This window comes from Sinohyriopsis cumingii, chromosome 19 (genome assembly GCF_028554795.1).
Source record: "Sinohyriopsis cumingii isolate HCF-2022 chromosome 19, ASM2855479v2, whole genome shotgun sequence".
In the NCBI taxonomy this organism is placed as follows: domain Eukaryota; kingdom Metazoa; phylum Mollusca; class Bivalvia; order Unionida; family Unionidae; genus Sinohyriopsis; species Sinohyriopsis cumingii.
Genome location: NC_142979.1, coordinates 7,434,256 through 7,459,879, shown reverse-complemented (window position 1 = coordinate 7,459,879; position 25,624 = coordinate 7,434,256). Strand labels below are relative to the sequence as shown.

At 30.2% G+C, this 25,624-nt stretch overlaps 1 protein-coding gene across 3 annotated transcripts in view; it reads right to left on the bottom strand.

The window, feature by feature from the left end:
- The window catches only part of LOC149775105 (uncharacterized), a 149,861-nt gene that overhangs the window by 59,024 nt on the left and 65,213 nt on the right, over positions 1 to 25,624 (bottom strand). For all 3 annotated transcript variants that reach the window (XM_089944049.1, XM_089944050.1, XM_089944051.1), the window contains 4 exons: positions 23,147 to 23,211; positions 17,497 to 17,678; positions 14,281 to 14,346; positions 10,118 to 10,252 (listed from right to left, as the gene is read on the bottom strand). In XM_089944049.1, coding sequence (XP_089800175.1) covers positions 10,118 to 10,252; positions 14,281 to 14,346; positions 17,497 to 17,678; positions 23,147 to 23,211 — 448 coding nt within the window. The remainder of the gene's footprint in view (positions 1 to 10,117; positions 10,253 to 14,280; positions 14,347 to 17,496; positions 17,679 to 23,146; positions 23,212 to 25,624) is intronic.

Below are 25,624 nucleotides of genomic sequence, written 5' to 3'. Positions count from 1 at the left end.
TGAAAGGACAAATGGATGAAAACATTAAAAATACTAAAACTGGAGTATAATATGTGCATAAAAATTTCAAAGATTTATCTGTGTGTGTGTGTGGGTCTGTGTCTGTGTGTGTGATTTGGATATTTAATGTAGCTGTAATGATTTTTCAGTCATATAGAAATATCTTAAATGGCTTTAGAGTTTTGTCAGGGAATGACAATGTGAAAGATGTATGGATCAATGGACAAAGACTGACAGGCAAAAAACATTAAATATGAACCAGACTGAAGACTTTCGACGCTTACCAACTTTCAATGAGATGCATTTTAAGAGTTATGCTCCAAAATCCAAACTGTAATGGAAAAACTGATGGAACATGTTACATATCACGGATGATGGTTAGATGGACAAAGTACTAAAACTATGGAATCTGAAGAATTCTGAATAAAAAAAGATATATGTGGATAACTAGTTGTTTATGCACAGCTAGATAAATATGTCTGTCAAGCTTCATACAAATGTCTTTAATGGTTTTGGGGGTTATTCTCTGGAAATGAAAGAATGAATGATGGATGGAGGAAGAAAGAGATGAAAACATAAAATATACTGAATAAAATACACATCTTGAATTTATACTATATTTCAAGTGTGAGTCTAAATGTATACTATGTTTCAAGTGATAGTTTAAATGTATACTATGTTTCAAAGTGATATTTTAAACATATACCATGTTTCAAAGTGATATTTTAAATGTATATTATGTTTCAAGTGATAGTTTAAATGTATACTATGTTTCAAGTGATATTTTAAATGTATACTATGTTTCAAAGTGATATTTTAAATCTATACTATGTTTCAAGTGACAGTTAAAATTTATACTATGCTTCAAGTGATAGTTTAAATGTATACTATGTTTCAAGTGATATTTTAAATGTATACTATGTTTCAAAGTGATATTTTAAATCTATACTATGTTTCAAAGTGATATTTTAAATCTATACTATGTTTCAAGTGGTATTTTAAATGTATACTATGTTTCAAAGTGATATTTTAAATGTATACTATGTTTCATAGTGATATTTTAAATCTATACTATGTTTCAAAGTGATATTTTAAATGTATACTATGTTTCAAGTGATAGTTTAAATGTATACTATGTTTCAAGTGATATTTTAAATGTATACTATGTTTCAAAGTGATATTTTAAATGTATACTATGTTTCAAGTGGTATTTTAAATGTATACTATGTTTCAAAGTGATATTTTAAATGTATACTATGTTTCAAGTGATATTTTAAATGTATACTATGTTTCAAAGTGATATTTTAAATGTATACTATGTTTCAAAGTGATATTTTAAATCTATACTATGTTTCAAGTGATATTTTAAATATATACTATGTTTCAAAGTGACATTTAAATGTATACTATGTTTCAAGTGATATTTTTAATCTATACTATCTTTCAAAGTGATATTTTAAATCTATATTATGTTTCAAAGTGATATTTTAAATGTATACTATGTTTCAAGTGATATTTTAAATGTATACTATATTTCAAAGTGATATTTTAAATATATGCTATGTTTCAAAGTGATATTTTAAATCTATACTATGTTTCAAAGTGATATTTCAAATGTATACTATGTTTCAAGTGATAGTTTAAATGTATACTATGTCTCAAAGTGATATTTTAAATGTATACTATGTTTCAAGTGATAGTTTAAATCTATACTATGTTTCAAGTGATAGTTTCAATGTATACTGTTTCAACTGATATTTTAACTCTATACTATGTTTCAAAGTGATATTTCAAATGTATTTTAAATGTATACTATGTTTCAAAGTGATATTTTAAATGTATACTATGTTTCAAAGTGATATTTTAAATCTATACTGTTTCAAAGTGATATTTTAAATGTATACTATGTTTCAAGTGATATTTTAAATGTATACTACATTTCAAAGTGATAATTGAAATCTATACTATGTTTCAAAGTGATATTTTAAATGTATACTATGTTTCAAAGTGATATTTTAAATCTATACTATGTTTCGAAGTGATATTTTAAATGTATACTATGCTTCAAAGTGATATTTTAAATGTATACTATGTTTCAAAGTAATATATTAAATCTATACTATGTTTCAAAGTGATATTTTAAATGTATACTATGTTTCAAGTGATAGTTTAAATGTACACTATGTTTCAAAATGATATTTTAAATCTATACTATGTTTCAAAGTGATATTTTAAATCTATACTATGTTTCAAAGTGATATTTTAAATGTATACTATGTTTCAAGTGATAGTTTAAATGTACACTATGTTTCAAAGTGATATTTTAAATCTATACTATGTTTCAAAGTGATATTTTAAATCTATACTATGTTTCAAAGTGATATTTTAAATCTATACTATGTTTCAAAGTGATATTTTAAATCTATACTGTTTCAAAGTGATAGTTTAAATGTATACTATGTTTCAAAGTGATATTTTAAATCTATACTATGTTTCAAAGTGATATTTTAAATGTATACTATGTTTGAAAGTGACATTTTAAATCTATACTATGTTTCAAAGTGATATTTTAAATCTATACTATGTTTCAAGTGATATTTTAAATCTATACTATGTTTCAAAGTGATATTTTAAATCTATATTATGTTTCAAAGTGATATTTTAAATCTATACTGTTTCAAAGTGATAGTTTAAATGTATACTATGTTTCAAAGTGATAGTTTAAATCTACACTATGTTTCAAAGTGATATTTTAAATGTATACTATGTTTCAAAGTGATATTTTAAATGTATACTATGTTTCAAGTGATATTTCAAATCTATACTACGTTTCAAGTGATATTTTAAATGTATACTATTTTTCAAGTGACATTTTAAATGTATACTATGTTTCAAATTGATATTTTAAATGTATACTATGTTTCAAAGTGATATTTTAAATGCATACTATGTTTCAAGTGATATTTTAAATGTATACTACGTTTCAAAGTGATATTTGAAATCTATACTATGTTTCAAAGTGATATTTTAAATGTATACTATGTTTCAAAGTGATATTTTAAATCTATACTATGTTTCAAGGTGATAGTTTAAATGTATACTATGTTTCAAAGTGATATTTTAAATCTATACTATGTTTTAAAGTGATATTTTAAATCTATACTATGTTTCAGAGTGATAGTTTAAATCGATACTATGTTTCAAAGTGATATTTTAAATGTATACTATGTTTCAAGTGATATTTTAAATGTATACTATGTTTCAAAGTGATATTTTAAATGTATACTATGTTTCAAGTGATATTTGAAATCTATACTATGCTTCAAAGTCATATTTTAAATGTATACTATGTTTCAAGTGATATTTTAAATCTATACTATGTTTCAAAGTGATATTTTAAATCTATACTATGTTTCAAAGTGATATTTTAAATCTATACTATGTTTCAAAGTGATATTTTAAATCTATACTGTTTCAAAGTGATAGTTTAAATGTATACTATGTTTCAAAGTGATATTTTAAATCTATAGTATGTTTCAAAGTGATATTTTAAATGTATCCTATGTTTGAAAGTGACATTTTAAATCTATACTATGTTTCAAAGTGATATTTTAAATCTATACTATGTTTCAAGTGATATTTTAAATCTATACTATGTTTCAAAGTGATATTTTAAATCTATATTATGTTTCAAAGTGATATTTTAAATCTATACTGTTTCAAAGTGATAGTTTAAATGTATACTATGTTTCAAAGTGATAGTTTAAATCTATACTATGTTTCAAAGTGATATTTTAAATGTATACTATGTTTCAAAGTGATATTTTAAATGTATACTATGTTTCAAGTGATATTTCAAATCTATACTACGTTTCAAGTGATATTTTAAATGTATACTATTTTTCAAGTGACATTTTAAATGTATACTATGTTTCAAATTGATATTTTAAATGTATACTATGTTTCAAAGTGATATTTTAAATGCATACTATGTTTCAAGTGATATTTTAAATGTATACTATGTTTCAAAGTGATATTTGAAATCTATACTATGTTTCAAAGTGATATTTTAAATGTATACTATGTTTCAAAGTGATATTTTAAATCTATACTATGTTTCAAGGTGATAGTTTAAATGTATACTATGTTTCAAAGTGATATTTTAAATCTATACTATGTTTCAAAGTGATATTTTAAATCTATACTATGTTTCAGAGTGATAGTTTAAATCTATACTATGTTTCAAAGTGATATTTTAAATGTATACTATGTTTCAAGTGATATTTTAAATGTATACTATGTTTCAAAGTGATATTTTAAATGTATACTATGTTTCAAGTGATATTTGAAATCTATACTACGTTTCAAAGTCATATTTTAAATGTATACTATGTTTCAAGTGATATTTTAAATATATACTATGTTTCAAGTGATAGTTTAAATGTATACTATGTTTAAGAGTGATATTTTCAATGTATACTATGTTTCAAGTGATGTTTTAAATGTATACTATTTTTCAAGTGACATTTTAAATGTATACTATGTTTCAAAGTCATAGTTTAAATATATACTATGTTTTAAGTGATAGTTTAAATGTATACGATGTTTCAAAGTGATTTATTAAATAGTTTCTGAGTTGCTCTGGAAACAAATGTGTTATTGATGGATGGATGGACAGTCAGATAAAAGGAAACAAAAATCACAGAAACAAAGGAACAAATCAACTGGTAATAGTGAATAACAAAGATACATAAGGACCAAGATATCTATAAATAGTGAAGATACATAAGGACCAAGATGTCTATAAATAGTGAAGATACATAAGGACCAAGATGTCTATAAATAGTGAAAATACATAAGGACCAAGATGTCTATAAATAGTGAAGATACACAAGGACCAAGATGTCTATAAATACTATAAATAGTGAAGATACATAAGGACCAAGATGTCTATAAATAGTGAAGATACACAAGGACCAAGATGTCTATAAATAGTTAAGATACATAGGGACCAAGATGTCTATAAATAGCGAAGATACATAGGGACCAAGATGTCTATAAATAGTGAAGATACATAGGGACCAAGATGTCTATAAATAGTGTAGATACACAAGGACCAAGATGTCTATAAATACTGAAGATACATAAGGACCAAGATGTCTATAAATAGTGAAGATACACAAGGACCAAGATGTCTATAGATAGTGAAGATACACAAGGACCAATATGTTAATAAATTTCATAGAGATTGAGAGGCTGTTAAAGGTGAAAATTCATAATGACAATGAATGTCATTAGGTTTCACCATTCAGTATCTTGAGAAGGGAACTAAATATGCTTCTGGATTTAATTTTAAATATCCTTGCAGTGAACTTTTCATGTAACTGACAAAACACTGACAAGTGATATTTTAAATATATACTATCTTTCAAGTGATATTTTAAATGTATACTATATCTGAAGTGATATTTTCAATGTATATTATGTTTCAAGTGATATTTTAAATGTATACTATATTTGAAGTGATATTTTCAATGTATATTATGTTTCAAGTGATATTTTAAATGTATACTATGTTTCAAAGTGATGTTTTAAATGTATACTATGTTTCAAGTGATATTTTAAATGTATACTATGTTTAGAGGCATTTCAAATGTATACTTTATTTCAAGTGACGTTTTAAATGTATACTGTGTTTCAAGTGATAGTTTAAATATATACTATGTTTCATGTGATATTTTCAATGTATACTATGTTTCAAAGTGATATTTTAAATGTATACTATGTTTCAAGTGATATTTTCAATGTATACTATGTTTCAAGTGATAGTTTAAATGTCTACTATGTTTCATGTGATATTTTAAATGTATACTATGTTTCAAGTGATATTTTAAATGTATACTATGTTTCAAGTGATGTTTTCAATGTATACTATGTTTCAAGTGATATTTTAAATGTATACTGTGTTTCATGTGATAGTTAAAATGTATACTATGTTTCAAATTGATATTTTAAATGTATACTATGTTTCATGTGATATTTTAAATGTATACTATGTTTCAAAGTGATATTTTAAATGTATACTATGTTTCATGTGATATTTTAAATGTATACTATGTTTCAAGTGATATTTTCAATGTATACTATGTTTCAAGTGATGTTTTCAATGTATACTATGTTTCAAGTTATATTTTAAATGTATACTATGTTTCAAATTGATATTTTAAATGTATACTATGTTTCAAGTGATATTTTCAATGTATACTATGTTTCAAAGTGATATTTTCAATGTATATTATGTTTCAAAGTGATATTTTAAATGTATACTATGTTTCAAGTGACGTTTTCAATGTATACTATGTTTCAAGTGATGTTTTCAATGTATACTATGTTTCAAGTGATATTTTAAATGTATACTATGTTTCAAAGTGATATTTTAAATGTATACTATGTTTCAAGTGATATTTTCAATGTATACTATGTTTCAAGTGATGTTTTCAATGTATACTATGTTTCAAGTGATATTTTAAATGTATACTATGTTTCAAAGTGATATTTTAAATGTATACTATGTTTCAAGTGATATTTTAAATGTATACTATGTTTCAAAGTGATATTTTAAATGTATACTATGTTTCAGGTGATATTTTCAATGCATACTATGTTTCAAGTGATGTTTTCAATGTATACTATGTTTCAAGTGCTGTTTTCAATGTATACTATGTTTCAAAGTGATATTTTAAATGTATACTATGTTTCATGTGATAGTTTAAATGTATACTATGTTTCAAGTGATATTTTCAATGTATACTATGTTTCAAGTGATGTTTCCAATGTATACTATGTTTCAAGTGATAGTTTAAATGTATACTATGTTTCAAGTGATAGTTTAAATGTATACTATGTTTCAAGTAATAGTTTAAATCTATACTAAGTTTCAAGTGAGAATTTAAATGTATACTATGCTTCAAAGTGATATTTTAAATGTATACTGTGTTTCATGTGACATTTTCAATGTATACTATGTTTCAAGTGATGTTTTCAATGTATACTATGTTTCAAGTGATAGTTTAAATTTATACTATGTTTCATGTGATATTTTAAATGTATACTATGTTTCAAAGTGTTATTTTAAATGTATACTATATTTCAAGTGATAGTTTAAATCTATACAATGTTTCAAGTGATATTTTAAATGTATACTATGTTTCAAGTGATATTTTCAATGTATACTATGTTTCAAGTGATATTTTAAATGTGTACTATGTTTCAAAGTGATATTTTAAATGTATACTATGTTTCAAGTGATAGTTTAAATCTATACAATGTTTCAAGTGATATTTTAAATGTATACTATGTTTCAAGTGATATTTTCAATGTATACTATGTTTCAAGTGATATTTTAAATGTATACTATGTTTCAAGTGATAGTTTAAATCTATACAATGTTTCAAGTGATATTTTAAATGTATACTATGTTTCAAGTGATATTTTCAATGTATACTATGTTTCAAAGTGATATTTTAAATGTATACTATGTTTCAAGTGATAGTTTAAATCTATACAATGTTTCAAGTGATATTTTAAATGTATACTATGTTTCAAGTGATATTTTAAATGTATACTATGTTTCATGTGACATTTTAAATATACACAATGTTTCAAGTGATGTTTACAATGTATACTATGTTTCAAGTGATAGTTTGAATGTATACTATGTTTCAAAGTGATATTTTAAATGTATACTATGTTTCAAGTGATAGTTTAAATGTATACTATGTTTCAAGTGATGTTTTAAATGTATACAATGTTTCAAGTGATGTTTTAAATGTATACTATGTTTCAACTGATAGTTTAAATGTATACAATGTTTCAAGTGATAGTTTAAATGTATACTATGTTTCAAGTGATGTTTTCAATGTATACTATGTTTCAAGTGATAGTTTAAATGTATACTATGTTTCAAAGTGATATTTTAAATGTATACTATGTTTCAAGTGATAGTTTAAATGTATACTATGTTTCAAGTGATGTTTTAAATGTATACAATGTTTCAAGTGATGTTTTAAATGTATACTATGTTTCAAGTGATAGTTTAAATGTATACTATGTTTCAAGTGATAGTTTAAATGTATACTATGTTTCAAGTGATGTTTTCAATGTATACTATGTTTCAAGTGATAGTTTAAATCTATACTAAGTTTCAAGTGATAATTTAAATGTATACTATGCTTCAAAGTGATATTTTAAATGTATACTGTGTTTCAAGTGATAGTTTAAATGTATACTATGTTTCAAGTGATGTTTTAAATGTATACTATGTTTCAAGTGATATTTTAAATGTATACTATGTTTAGAGTGGCATTTTAAATGTATACTATATTTCAAGTGATGTTTTAAATGTATACTGTGTTTCAAGTGATAGTTTAAATCTATGCTAAGTTTCAAGTGATATTTTAAATGTATACTATGTTTAGAGTGGCATTTTAAATGTATACTATATTTCAAGTGATGTTTTAAATGTATACTGTGTTTCAAGTGATAGTTTAAATCTATACTAAGTTTCAAGTGATAGTTTAAATCTATACTATGTTTCAAGTGATATTTTAAATGTATACGATGTTTCAAGTGATATTTTAAATGTATACTATGGTTCAAGTGAAATTTTAAATGTATACGATGTTTCAAGTGATATTTTAAATGTATACTATGTTTCAAAGTGATATTTTAAATGTATACTGTGTTTCACATGATAGTTTAAATCTATACTATGTTTCAAGTGATATTTTAAATGTATAGTATGTTTCAAGTGATATTTTAAATGTATACTATGTTTCAAGTGAGATTTTAAATGTATATGATGTTTCAAGTGATATTTTAAATGTATACAATGTTTCAAGTGACATGTTAAATGTATACGATGTTTCAAGTGATATTTTAAATGTATACTATGTTTAAAGTGATATTTTAAATGTATACGATGTTTCAAGTGATATTTTAAATGTATACAACGTTTCAAGTGATATTTTAAATGTATACTATGTTTCAAGTGATAGTTTAAATGTATACTATGTTTAAGAGTGATATTTTCAATGTATACTATGTTTCAAGTGATGTTTTAAATGTATACTATTTTTCAAGTGACATTTTAAATGTATACTGTTTCAAAGTCATAGTTTAAATATATACTATGTTTTAAGTGATAGTTTAAATGTATACTATGTTTCAAAGTGATTTTTTAAATAGTTTCTGAGTTGCTCTGGAAACAAATGTGTTATTGATGGATGGATGGACAGTCAGATAAAAGGAAACAAAAATCACAGAAACAAAGGAACAAATCAACTGTTAATAGTGAATAACAAAGATACATAGGACCAAGATGTCTATAAATAGTGAAGATACATAAGGACCAAGATGTCTATAAATAGTGAAGATACATAAGGACCAAGATGTCTATAAATAGTGAAAATACATAAGGACCAAGATGTCTATAAATAGTGAAGATACACAAGGACCAAGATGTCTATAAATACTATAAATATTGAAGATACATAAGGACCAAGACGTCTATAAATAGCGAAGATACATAGGGACCAAGATGTCTATAAATAGCGAAGATACATAGGGACCAAGATGTCTATAAATAGTGAAGATACATAAGGACCAAGATGTCTATAAATAGGGAAGATACATAAGGACCAAGATGTCTATAAATAGTGAAGATACATAAGAACCAAGATGTCTATAAATAGTGAAGATACACATGGACCAAGATGTCTATAAATAGTGAAGATACACAAGGACCAAGATATCTATCAATTTCATAGAGATTGTGTAGTGTAGCTCCATAATCAAAAGGGTGGAATATACGTTAAATGTCAGATGAACAATACATACAAATTTCTTCAAATAAATTTATGTCACAATGAGATTAAAGAAGATAAAAAAACATTGTTTAAATCATAAATCACTTTAAATTACATTAGAAAAGAATAAAAAAGAAATTTGTTATTTTCAATAAATGAGGAAACAATGTTGTACTCACTACTATAATGATACTAATTTTCTGAAGGTACTTACTACAATTATAAGTTCTTAACTATAGACAGATACAAACCATTCAGCAATGCATGACTTCTCTGACTCTATTCTGGAGCTATAGTAGCCAACCCATGTGTGTGTAAGGCCCCGAGGGAGGTACATATTATCATTGGCCACTTTCAGCACCTTGTTCAGGCTCTGCAGTGCTGACCTGTGCACAGAGGATAGGATTACTTGTACTATCAAACAAGAAAAATACCATATTAACTAATATATCTTGCATGTCCCCAACTGCAAACACCATAAAATCATATCTGCTGTTGAATACGGACCACAGAGACCTAGCCTAATATTCTCCAAATTTTTAGAACATGAAACTTAAGTCCAAACTCAAACAACAAAAAAGCTTAACAGTCTTTAACTTTAATTATATTAAAGCCAAATCAAAAAACCTTGATAGTCTGTAACTTGAATTATAATAAAGCCAAATCAATACACATTCAGATTTGTCTTAATTTGCGTCCTTTTATTAGTCTGCCAAGTTTTGATCATGTACACCTTAAATCTGATTGGCTGGTTTGAGCTTGAAGCTGTTTTGATGTGGTTCACTTTAATCTGTAGTTAAAACAAATGGTGTGGACCTTAATCTGCCTGTACGTTAATTTTCTGCATGTGTATTGTCTGATATTTCCTGTGGATGATATGTTTTCGGCATTTTCAGCATGCTGTCCACGAGTTGGCTACGTCATAAGAATGAGTTCACCCAACATATCATTCGATTATCTGTTTAATATATGTTGCGTTGTGATGTGATTTGGATTTTTAACGTAGCTTAACAATCTTTCAGTCATATTGCTACAATGTATGCAATGTGGCAGTTTAAAGTGATGTCTAGCTGCAGACATGTAGCATGATGTCCCACCCAGTCACATTATCCTGACACCAGGCCGACCAGTCCTAACACTAACCTCTTAATGCTAAGCATAAAGTGAGGCAGCTGCTAGTACCATTTTTGTAAGTCTTTGGTATGACTCGGCCAGGGATTGAACCCATGACCTCCCGCATCTAAGGCGGACGCTTTAACCACTAGGCCACCGGAGCAGCATGTGTTTAATATATACTATTATTTATAATAGCATCATTTAAAAGATCTCATAACATGACTATGAAGAAAAATATGACCAATATTCAAATAAATATGTCCTTTTTATTCTTTATCACACTTATTTTTATTTCATTACTGATGAACACATTGTATACTGATCTGGCTGGATCATGTCATGATGCAATATGTTGTAGGACTTTATAATGTCAAGATGCATGTCCTTATAAAAATATTTACCATGTGATGACAAATACTGGGCTGATGTTATAATATAACAAGAGTCCCTGGAAGGGACTGATGACCTACTGGGCATAAAAGGAATTTCCAAGAATTCAAGATAAGACACTTTCATCTTTCAAGTGTTGAGTGTTGAAACCATTTCTTATATTCTTCAGCAATGACAAGATTTTCAAATCAAGTGCTGTGGTGCACATACTGGGTGTCAGATTGGTGCCATTTTCATTTCCAACAAAGTGGACATTAAAAGTCTTTTGGTGAAAACCTCATGTCATGATGGTCATACAGTATGGAGGAGTATTGACAATAAAACTTTTAAGATAGTTGTCATGGCAACAATATAAGATGTACAACTAGTACCATTTTCATTTAGGTCCTACATGGTATAAGAAGTCAAATGGTGAAAACCCCATGAGGATATAGCCATCTGTTTGTAGAGGAGATATTATTTTCAAGATATGATTTTCCATTCAGAAATAGCAATTTTCAAGATGACTGCAGTTCTGGCCATAGTGAATGACAGATCATCACCATTTTCATTTATGACGAACTGGACATCATAACAAATTATGGTGAAAACCCCATCAATCTGACTTTCTGTTCAAGTTGAGTTGTGATAATGATTTTTAAGATGGATGCCATGGTGGCCATTCTGGATGTCAGATTGGCATCATTTTTATTTAGGACATCATGAAAAGCTTTTACAGTAAAACCCCTTGCTGATATGACCATCCATTTAGGAGGATTAGTGATGGACATCAGATATTGACCATTTATAGTGAAACCCCTTGCTGATATGACCATCTATTTAGGAGGATTAGTGATGGACATCAGATATTGACCATTTATAGTGAAACCCCTTGCTGATATGACCATCTATTTAGGAGGATTAGTGATGGACATCAGATATTGACCATTTATAGTGAAACCTCTTGCTGATATGACCATCCATTTAGGAGGATTAGTGATGGACATCAGATATTGACCATTTATAGTGAAACCCCTTGCTGATATGAACATCCATTTAGGAGGATTAGTGATGGACATCAGATATTGACCATTTATAGTGAAACCCCTTGCTGATATGACCATCCATTTAGGAGGATTAGTTATGGACTTAATAATGACAAGTGATATACAGACCACTCTGTTTTGCTTTTCACTGCAGCCTGGCAACCATTTAGTTGAAATCTATTATAAAAGATGTCAAAGGCGTGATAATTTTCAGTGCAAACATTTTATTTTCCTTTGTATTCTGATTTTTTGTCGAGTAATATCGTCATCTTGATTTAAAAATTAAACTAATTTCATATACTCCAAAGAAACAGAGAGAACTGAAATAGGTTCATTTTATTGCAGTGCTGTCAATTTTAGAATATGAAATCACACAAAAGATGGCTCTTTAATGCATAGCTGTTTACAGCCAGTTTCTTGTTGCATACAAACTCAAATCAACATATTTCAATAATGTCACAATAAAGACATGACAATGCACCCATTTGTAGTTCTACACTGTGTATACCTGATGCCGTCTTGAGGTTGGTGTGAATGAATGCTAGAACACAATGTTTTCAAATGATCCAGATCAGATACACAGTACTGCATGATAAACATATCCAGTGTTCCAACTAGGATGATACAGAAGGGCTTTGCACCCTACCCCCTACTGTGTGCATTGTCCCTACTTCCAGCCTTTAATTTAAGCCCTATCCTTATTTCATTTGTTAGACTGCTGTCCTGTCTTTTCTGTTGCACCATGTCCCTTCTGGATCAGCATGGTGCAATTGTGCCTTGTTACAATTCAGTCTGGAATTAATTTTAGAAACACTGAAATCCACTGACTTCTCAAACATCAATAAAATCAAATATGGCTTTATTGATTGAGAATGGAATGTAACAAAAAATGTTGTTGTTGTTTTAACGCCATTTCTCAGCACACATGGCAGCCAATATAATTGGTGGAAGAACCCAGAATAACCCAGGTAAAAACCGTTAACCCATAGGAAGCTACTGGCAGAAAAAATGTACTATTTATAATCAAATAAGTCTTCCAATAATAAATTACATCTGTTTTGGGTTATAATTTTTTCAAAGCAGCTGGTAGTAAACAAGATAAGCAAACAAATGGTTTCATGCAAATGGAGAAGTAGCAAAAGACTTGATCCTGAAAAATTACTATACACACCCGACAGTTTGCCAAAAGTTTTATTCCAACAAGATTTCTGGAGAGTCCTAACGTAGTAAAAATATGCAGATGAGAGTACATTTCAAATTTCAGGGCTAATTCTATGTTTAGACAGGATGTAAACTGTCATTTACTCACAATACAATGCATGGCAGTTAAGATGAGAGTATATTTTAAACACAATACAATGCATGGCAGTTAAAATTCTCTTGTATTCACCAGCAGCAAATGTAAACAAGGTTCTTTAATTATTTTTGAAAGTTACTTTTTGTAATGTAAAAGCAGGTGTATATTTATAACTCATCAAATTTTAGGACTGGAATTTTATCTTCTGTAAAGGGAGTCAGGGCAACTCTTTGGTAGAGTGTCAGACTCATAATTCATGGGCTGTAGTTCAATACCTGGTTTGGCCAGCCCAGGAGAGCTCCCCTGGTATATCCTTAACAAAGGCACTTAAATCCCATTTCCTTAGCATGATAGAGCCAATATGGTGTTAAAAATGCAATTCAAAGCCACACAAAAAAATGAACAAAAAAATCTCCTTTACAATGATACAAAATCATGTACCCTTTTATAAGAATTTCATGTCTTTTTATAGGACTGGTGCTCTGCCCTTTTCCAATCCTAGCTGCAACACTGGTCTATTACATAAGATGGGAAATCACTCTGCAACACTGGTCTATTATATAACAAGAGAACCATTCATGCTTACCACATAGCTTGAACTGAGACTGGCTGAAAATTGTAAGGCCGACCTTCTGGGGTAATGCTGAATCCGCTGTAAGAGATAACAAATTATCTTACTTGGGGAAGAGATAACAAATTAACTTACTTGGAGAAGAGATAACAAATTATCTTACTTGGGGAAGAGATAACAAATTAACTTACTTGGGGAAGAGATAACAAATTATCTTACTTGGGGAAGAGATAACAAATTAACTTACTTGGGGAAGAGATGACAAATTAACTTACTTGGGGAAGAGATAACAAATTATCTTACTTGGGGAAGAGATAACAAATTAACTTACTTGGGGAAGAGATAACAAATTAACTTACTTGGGGAAGAGATAACAAATTAACTTACTTGGGGATGGAATTTGCTCCATAGCAATGTCTGCTCCTGATATACAATATTTTGACACATATTACAAAATAAGAGTAGAACCACTGGAGCATTAAAAGTGAGTCAATGTAACCTCCTTTTGCCTGTAATGAGTAGTGATACCTTTGTCTTGTCTATACTTCACAGATGAGACAAACACTAATTTTTAAGATGCATTCATTTTAATATAGCTCAACAGAATACAGCTGAACACTGGCCAAACGAAAAACACATTTGGGAATGTTTTAATGGGGCAACTTTCCAAAAATAAATTTATTCAGTGAGTCTTGGAAATCTGTGAAATTGAAATGCTTAATACAATTCAAAACTTTAAATAATACACAAGCAATGTGTCAACACCAGGTTTCTAAGGCTAGATCAGCCTCATTTAATATGACATAACAATGTGACTAACTGGTGATCAATACGCTCACATTAAGGAGCACTGTACCTATCAATCAGTCCCTGTTAATGGCATTTAAATCAGTACTGCTGTGTTTGTAAGATATCTGGGTCCAAAAGGTTAAGCCAGCATGTTGAAGAGTGAATTGTCTTAGCTTCTTCATGATCCATCCAAGGTACGAAGAAAATCGACCATGGAGTTTGGGAAATATAAACAGTGAAACAAAAGTACAGTGAAAGGCAAATAATGCCTAACCCATGTTTAATAGTCATCTATGTAGACGCTAGTAGGTATGGCTGACTCTGGAGATGATTGACCAACATAATGACTGCATATCTTTAGACCCAAGTACAAGTACAGTGAAAGGCAAATAATGCCTAACCCATGTTTAATAGTCATTTATGTAGACACTAGTAGGTCATGGCTGACTCTGGAGACGATTGACCAACATAATGACTGCATATCTTTAGACCCAAGTACAAGTACAGTGAAAGGCAAATAATGCCTAACCCATGATTAATAGTCATCTATGTAGACACTAGTAGGTCATGGCTGACTCTGGAGACGATTGACCAACAAAATGACTGCATATCTTTAGACCCAAGAATCAAAGGTTATTCTGCAAAATCTATCTATGAGTCACAATGACCCTGACCTTTCACCTTCAGACAAGAAAATCAACAGGTACTCTTTCAAACTTCTTCTTCAAGTGCAAACAATTCACAAGCCAAGGTAAGTGGACTAGGACTAAACTTATTATGTAAATACCATTTTTCTTCCTTTCGCTTCACAGTCTGTAATCAGAATAAAAAGTCAAGAGGCTTAACAAACTTACAAGTCATCAAATTTGGTGAAGGTACATGGTTGACAACCAAATGTTTGTTCAGAACCCATTTTTCTTCTTTCAGTCTCGATAATTTTGACCTTTGGAACCCAAAATTGATAGGCTTCTTTCTTACCTCAAGTGTAAGCCATCCACAAAGTTTGGTCCTGGTATGTGATATAGAATTAATGTTATTGTGTGGAAACCATTTTATTCTTACAGTCAAGGTGACTGTAACCTTTTGGACCCCAAACATGATAAGCTTCTTCCTTACTGCAATTTCAAACCATGCATGTCTGGTAATTGTACTTGGTGGAAAACTCGAGCTTTATCAGTTATAGTGACATTAATCTTGGACCATTTAACTATAAAAAAGACCGTTCTGTCTTAACCCAAATGTAAGCATTCCACCTAGTTTGGTAACTAGAGATAGTTGACAACTTAAGCTGTTGTGCAGAAATGGCTTTTCATCTTTCAATTAGAGTGATCTTGGTTTGGACTGATTTTTTAAGGCCCAGCAACATACTTATGTTCTTTAATGCCAAGGCAAATGACCTATGACCTTCTGACCAAACATAAATAGGGTTCTTCTTTACCCTATGTGCGAGCGATCCACTGAGTTTAATAACTGTAGATGGTGGAGTACATGAGTTACTGTGCAGAAACCAAATGAAAAAAATGAACCAAAACCAAACTGAAAATTTTGATGACTGCAACTCTGACCCCAGAGTCAAAATGTCAAGAGAGCATGTCACTTTTTGATTTAGCTTCATAATACTCTGTTCCAGGTATAAAGAAAATTCAGCAAGGAATTATGGAAATAAAAGTAAATAAAGAGACTTTAACCAAAGCCTTAAGTTAATGCATACTTTCTGTAACTGTGACCTTGAACCAGTTCAAGGTTAAATATATCTTACTTTCATAATGATTTATCCCGTGAATAAAGAAAATCCAACAAGAGGTTTTGGAAACATCAAGGAATGAAAAAGGTTTAACCAAAACAATAAAGCAGATTTTCTAGGGCTGTGACCTTGACTCTAAGATGATTAAAGGACCAAGCAAACGTGTCAAAAAATGAATTGTCTAAGTAGAATGAGACTATACCAATGGACTCAGGAAATACAAACAAATGAATTTTTTAACCAAAGCCATAACAAACTGTTGACATCAACACTGCTGGTGGAAAAGTGATTGCTATATCACCCTTCCCATTAACATGGGCTCAACAAAAAGTCCATGTTAAAAAAAGTTAAAAATGTGCAAAATAATCAAAAACTACTGTAATGGCCTTAAAACTGAATTAGGTCATCTACATAATGCATCCAAATATGCCAGACCAAATATTATTTGTCTACAAGAGCACAATGTTGCAAACAATCACACATGCTGATGGATTGTCCAACAAGACCAAATAAAGATGCCCCAGCTGCAAGTAGCAGGGACATGAAAAAAATCTCCAACTTTGGCTTTTAGCTGACTTTTCCACAAGTCACATATTGATACCACTGAAACATACTAACAATGATTTACGTGCTTTTTCTAAATGAAGACCAAAATATTCCTGAAGACCTTTAATACTGTCAATATTATATGCATTTACCCATCTCCTTCCAGATCCAGTTTGGTGTGAGCCCATATGGGAAAGACAAGTCCAATTGTTGCTAATTCATCGTTAAGATCGAGTCCCAGAACTGCCGCTTCCTCTGTATCATGGCAACCACTGCATGACATCACCACCATGTAACGGATGTACTTTGGGTTGTTACTCTCCAATCTGACAGCCTAATATGTAAATTAAATATATCATTAAATAAAATATTAAGTACACACAAAATTCAAATGCCAAAATGTCATCTTTTAGAAAGCTGTGCATTGTGTCTCTGACAAAATTAAAACCGAAGTTTTGGAATTCAGTTGTTTTTTGATAATGCTTACCTGATCATAATAAATTAGGAGAACATCCACTAACTTGCAAGTTCCAACATCCTAATTTAAAATAAACCTGGCAACAAAAAGGGCTATAAAAAAAACAATTTTCGAGTCTGACAATGGTCTCCCTTTGGATAGAAGGGACTGCTGCCTAATCTTGTCAATCATCAGTCATTACTGGAAAAGATGTGCATAATCTTCAAAGGGTGTAACTATGGAGAAGGCTCTGGTGACTGTACCTAATATTATGATTGCTTACCGGAATAGATGTGCATAATCTTCAAAGGGTGTAACTATAGAGAAGGCTCTGGTGACTACCTAATATTATGATTGCATATGAATTATTGATGCAACAGATTTTACTCATAACATTAGTTTGTTCTTACATTACCTGGTCTTAATACATTAGGAGAATATTAATAAAAATTAATAAAAATAAGGGAGCTAACCTTGGAGTTGGAGCTGGCTTTTGTAATCAAATATCTATAACTGTGTACAGAAATTCTGATCCTTAATTCAACATAAGACATAGTTTAATGCTGGCCTGAAATTTTACATTTTCTCTAACAATACTTCCTTTAAAAAAAAAAATACTTTTTCTTTATTTTAAGCCATAAGGTGATATCCTGTTAGTTTATATCAATTGTTCTACTAACCCTTTACTGCCATCTTAGCTAGCCAAGGTTCTGATGTGATAACCCTATCTAAACCTTGCAGTATATCAAGCAGATATTTCTATGGTTTGGAACTAATCCACCACATCCAATTAAAATTAAGTTGTTCAAGGGGAAAAGGGGAGCACACAACTTGCATGGACTGATAAAAACAAGCAGTTTTCCACTGCTGTTCCATGTTTGCACAAATAGCATTCACTCAAACACACCTGTAACAGCTTCCGTCTGGTACATAGTCATACTTTTGATGTTAAACTTCCAAAGTATCTTTTTTTGGTCAATTGCCCCCACCATTTTTGGCTGATGTACAATGCACCATGCTAATGGTTAGTTGGCACTACATTCTAAGGGAGGTAACTCATGAAATCTAATAGACATCGCTAGAACAAAGCACCAATATATGTTTGATCTGCCAAGGTGTAGATAGGGTTATCATATCGGCACCTTGGCTAATGAAGATACCTTTATTGCATACTGATGCATATTGAAGCTAGCCTCTTTACTGTATAATGATGTCATTTGATGCCTTTCATGACAGATCTAATTAAGATACCCATTACTAATAAACTGAAGTCTTTATACCCATAACTAACTATACAGCTGAGAAAATGAATCCAACAACGTAACTATGAAGCAAATCATTAGTTTATTTGCAGTAGTAAAGCAACTGTAGCTCAGTCAACATTAAAGCAACTGTAGCTCAGTCAACATTAAAGCAACTGTAGCTCAGTCAACATTAAAGCAACTGTAGCTCAGTCTACATTAAAACAACTGTAGCTCAGTCAACATTAAAGCAACTGCTCAGTTCAGTCTACATTACAACAACTGTAGCTCAGTCAACATTAAAGCAACTGCTTAGTTCAATCTACATTCACCCTTTGTCCGTAACAGCAAGTCTGCCATTTGTAAATATGTGCTCTACATTTCCAGTTTGCAATGTGAAGTCATTTGACATTTTGAACATTGCTGTTGAAGATTTTTCATAATACAGATAGGAATATGCCATTCTTTGAACCAGTCCAGTTAGTTGTAAACAACGTTTCACAAAAACAGAGGATGATTACAGCAAACTTTGAATTTTGGAATAAGGTTATGTACAAAAAATACATTACTAACATGTGTTCACTGCATAAGTTTATATCTACCATTTCCACACAAAAATATATGTCCAAGAATTCCCATTTTGTAAAACAAAAAAAAAAAGAATTTTTGACATTTAAAAAACATTTACTCACTATCTGTAATACTGATAGGCAGGAAAAAAAATATACAAATGATGTCCTCGAATATTTGTTTTTTTTAAACAAGGACATACAGTTAGTCATATGGCACAGTAAATTCTAATCGATAGTTGAAGTAAATTTTTGGATCTGTCCAAACAGAAATGTGTTTCAGTACTATTACATCTTTATTTAATAATAATAATAATAATAATAATAATAATAATAATAATGACATTCTTTTTGGATTTAAAGATGGTAACACAATTAGCTAAGAACTAATCTACCTTGAAGCCCTCATACAGAGGAATTTATTTATTTTAGCTGCATCTCTGAAGCCACTGGATATATTGGGTTTGGAAGAAGAAAATAGAGTGAGAATTTCTAATCTCAACTGGAATACTATTCTAGAGCAAAGTTCCAGAGTACTGGAAACTTTTTTAAAATAATTCCTTATTTGGTTTGGGAATTTGATACTGTTTGGTAGACATGGATCACAAGTGGGGAGTATTACCAGGTAGCCTAAACTGGAACAGTGATTGTAAATATTCAGGATCACTATTATGGGATATCCTGTACATTAATTTGGCTTTTCTCAAACAGATTCGGTCTTTAATAGGTAATATTTTTAACTTACCAGCTAAATTTTCCATGCATTCTTTCTGGATTGATATTAGCCCAAATGTTCTTTTTTGAAGATGTGCCAGCTTTGCTATACTTTTATCATTTGAATTACCCCATACTGTATTACAATAGTCTCAATAGGATTGTATGTAACTGTTATAAAATAGTTTTGTTTCTTTCAGGAAGAACATGTCTTATCCTACTGAAAAGCCATAAACTTGAATTGACCTTTTTACTGATATGTTTGATATGTTCAGTCCATGATAGGTTATTATCTACCAAAACACCAAGTAGTCTATCATGACAGACCATTTGCAAATTTTTATTCTTCCATGTCAGACATAGTTCATCACTATCAAGATTTGTCCACTTTTACTGCATTTACCACCATGCCATTGCATGTGCACCAGTTGTGCAGTTTGTTTAGGGCATTCTGTAAAGAAATTTTGAGTTCATGCTTTGTGTTTTGGATGTTTGACAATGTTGTGTCATCTGCATAGAGATCTGTAGATGATATTGAGTCTTAGTAAAAGTGGTTGGTCATTACTAAATAAAATAAATAGCAATGGACCCAGAACTGAGCATTGTGGTACACCATATCTAATTGTTCCAGGTTGAGACATAACATTATTTATATAAACATATTGTGTTCTCTCACTTAAGTATGAAGTAAACCATCTAACTGTGCTTTCATCGTATTGGTATATTTTAAGTTTCTTTAAAAGGATTTCATGATCCACCATGTCAAAAGCTTTCCTGAAATCTACAAATACAGATCCTATTATTCTACCTTGGTCAAGTGCCTGAAGCTATTTATCAGTTAGTGAGATCTTGGGGGCAGATGAGGTTGCAATACTTGAACTGATTATGAATGTTATGCTATCTAAAGTAGCAGAGGCAGAAGATTTAATTAGTCGTGGACCAATCTGATCCAGTCCTGTAGCTTTCTTGGTATCAAGTTCACTGAGACATTTGTTTAACAAAGTTGCAGAACTTTTTCAGTTCATTAAAGTTGTTTTCTATCACTGGTTCTTTTACTTTTGTGGTAATGTTGGTGACAAAATCACTGAAATCATTTGCAATGTCAGTGCCATCAGTGAATATGGTGTCATTTACCAGAAGTGAGTGAATTTTATTTGTCTGATCTTTGTTCCTCCAGGGAGTTCATTGATGACTTTCCAAATGGAGTTTTGTGTTGCTCTTTTTTGTTTTCAAGCAATGATTGATAGTAAGTTTTTTTTAGCTTTTTTAATTATATTTGTTATTTTATTTCTATATACTTTATATTGTGCATGGTTTCCCCATAGCCTTGAATTGGTCTTGTGTTTTTATAGCATCTAGGATTTCAGTACTAAGCCAATTAGGTTGGATTTCATTCTTTACTCGATGTACTTTCAGTGGTGCATGCTTTGAGACTACATCCATAAATAAGTCAGTCCACACCCTCAGAGCTTCATCTATGTCGACCAAATTTTGGATCATATTCCATGGAACTTTGTATAGGTCACTGAAAAATTGTTCTTCATTAAAATTTTGCACAATCTGTAAGTGATCATTTTGTGTGTATTTTTCTTATTTCTCTTGCATTTAACCTTTCTTGTCAAAAAAGTAGGATAGTGGTCATTAAAAGCAACATTCGATACATTAACACAAGCCACACTGTCTGTTAGGTTGGTATAAATGTGGTCAATAAGAGTACTTGATTTTTCTGTTACCCTATTGGGCTCATTGACCAACTGGACTAGGCCTAATGATTCAATAAATTCCATACATTTGTTCCTTATTTGAGTATTGAGAAGATCCTTAATTATATCGCAGAGTATCCATGTTTCTTTCTCCTGTGCAAGAACATTTTTTATTTCTTTCAAAATGTTTTATGATCAGTTAATGTATTTGAGGAGGATTTATGTTCATGGAACATGAATGACCCTCCACAGGGACCTCAGAGCAAAAACTAGATAGAAGGATGGATGGACAGATGAAAGTAGTAGTAATGGCATAACAAAAATGTATATAAAATAAATGATAAAGGTAAAACAAGTAGGTGTCTCCAATATACAATCAACACAATAACACTTCATCCCTGCAATCTGTTCTGGGGTGCCCGCAGAATTATTTGCGTGGGGGGAATGGGGGAGGAAAAACATATAGTGCTTAGCTATTAAGTTTTACGGATGAAGGTAAACACATGTTTAGAGACATAATCTATGCTCCTATGTACAGGTGCCTATGAATTTGTTCCATATCATGGATAGAAAATGATTGTTGTTATATTTGTTGTTACAGGGTTTAACACCATTTTTTCAGCACGAGATAGGCTATACATGGTGGCCAGTATTAATGGTGGAGGAAGAACCCAGGAAAACCCTGGAAAGAACCACGGACTCATGAAAAGCTACCGGCAAGCTTTCTCACATATCAACATTGGCCAAGCCTAAGACTCAAACCCATGCAGACAGAGGTGAGATGGCAGTGATCCATGACGAAGAGCGCTTTAGACCACTCGGCCACTCAGGGTCCCATAGAAAATGATAACATCATATTCATGGAGGGACATCAAAATACAGGAATGCATATCATGTAACAAAATGGCTTGGAGTAGGCACAAACAGCCTGAAGCATCAAAATGTGCTGGCAAAAAATGGAATTGCTTCATGAATGTGTAAAGAGTTGAATGGCATAAACAAACTTTAAGATCATTACAAATTTTCTTGGTAGGCAGGCCTACATAAAAGTACATACATCTCTTGTTCTAAGTCTATGGGAAAATAACAAGGTTGATATGGTTTGGCATGTAGCTTACCAGTTTGATTGTGTCTTCTGGTCGTAACCAACAGAACATGGCTTGAAGATGCTTCTGTATATCTCCTACAAAAGAATTATATTGAATTATAAATAAATGACAACAAAAAATTTCATCTGCCAACTTTGATTTGTTATGCCCACATTTTCTGTGTTCTGGGTACATTAAAATTTGATGGATTTTTCCCATTTCCATATTTATCAAGATGGGCTGGTTCATCAAATAGAATAATGAAAAAAGGGGTGACAAATATTATTGGAAAAATAATTATCTAACTTGTGCTGACAATTGACCGAGGCAAACAAGAGAGACAGGCCATGAGGCCAATGTGGGCCTTAGATTATTCACATGAACAATTGCTACAAAAATAAGGATCTGTCATATGTATTCTGCAGGTATTTCTTTCAATACTGTTCAGTGTTGCATCTTAACCGCAGGTGCATTCAACAAAGCTGGCATGGCATTAGTAACATTAACATTCTAAAACTTGATGCAAATAAGATTATCTCCCTTTTTAACACTACTGTTACATTACAAAGTTCTATATTCCTTTATCTCTTTTAAAATGTTGTATGTCCCATAAATTGAGCGATGGGGCCAGTGTCCCCTGCCCTTGGGATCCTGGGTGCAACATTTTGATTGTATTTATTATGGAAACAACTGTTTAAAGGTTTCTCCAGGTTTATAACTTTATCCACGTTTGATAGCAAATCAACATCACCTGTCAAATATTGCCAGTAAGCTTTCTCTCAGAGTTGGTAAAATTTGGTCAAGCATATTTTTAAGGTAAAGATGTGTAAATGTTTTTATATTGTTTTGGCAATGTCCACCAAATTTTATGGGAGATTGATACCATTTGTATAAAAGTAAACTCTTTCGAGCAAAGATGCTTTCTATGAAACTTAGTCAAACGTTTAAGCATTTTTTTTTAGATGAAAAGATAAGTTTACTATTTTTAATAGTGGCCATAACTGATGACAGACTGGCATCATTTGACTGACTGACTAGCAATCATTTGTACAAACTTACATGATCCTTTCAGTCAGATTTGGTAAAAAATATTTAGGTTTTTGAGACATGACTGAGTGACCACACTGAATGGTGGATCTACATCACCAGAATGAATCAGTATCATCTCAGCAAATACACTTCATGCCAGAATGCTGTAAACTCTGGTCAACAACTACTCGGTGGTTCTTTAGAAGAAATTGTTTAAACACTTTTTTTCACCTTAGTAATAGCAGCCATATTTGATGGAGGATTGACACCATTTTAATGAATTTGAAAGCATTTCATGCCAGGGTACTTTCTATCAAATTAGGTGAAATTCTGGCAAGCCCCTCTTGAAAAGAATAAGATTCTTCTGTTTTTAGTAATGGTGGCCTAATTGATTGTGAATCAGCATTATTTGAAAGAGCATCATGCTAAGATGTCAAATTCTGGTTTTGAAAATAGCATACCATAAGCTCGCATGGACTTACAAGCCGGTGTTTGATCAACTGTGATGAAGTTTTAAGTTTTTATTAATGACTTTAAAGTTAACATGTTGTATCAATGACTTAAAAAGCTTACATTTCCTATCAATGACTTAAAAAGCTGATATGGCATTTAATGACATGTAAAGCTGACATGTCCTATTAATGACATGTAAAGCTGACATGTCCTATTAATAACCTACAAGATATGTCCTATCAACAACTTGAAAAAAATTATATGTCCTATTAATAACTTAAAAATGTAATATGTCCTATTAATAACTTAAAAATGTAATATCTCCTATTAATAGCTTAAAAATATGATATGTCATATTAATAACTTAAAAATGTAATATGTCCTATTAATAACTTAAAAATGTAATATGTCCTATTAATAGCTTAAAAATATGATATGTCATATTAATAATTTAAAAATGCAATATGTCCTATTAATATCTCAATGTGTTATGTTCTATTAATAACTTAAAAATGTAATATGTCCTATTAATAACTTAAAAATGTAATATGTCCTATTAATAACTTAAAAATGTGATATGTCCTATTAATAATTTAAAAATGCAATATGTCCTATTAATAACTTAAAAATGTGATATGTCCTATTAATAACTTAAAAATGTGTTATGTTCTATTAACAACTTAAAATTGCAATATGTCCTATTAATAACTCAATGTGTTATGTTCTATTAATAACTTAAAAATGTAATATGTCCTATTAATAACTTAAAAATGTGATATGTCCTATTAATAATTTAAAAATGCAATATGTCCTATTAATACTTAAAAATGTGATATGTCCTATTAATAACTTAAAAATGTGTTATGTTCTATTAACAACTTAAAAATGCAATATGTCCTATTAATATCTCAATGTGTTATGTTCTATTAATAACTTAAAAATGTAATATGTCCTATTAATAACTTAAAAATGTAATATGTCCTATTAATAACTTAAAAATGTAATATGTCCTATTAATAACTTAAA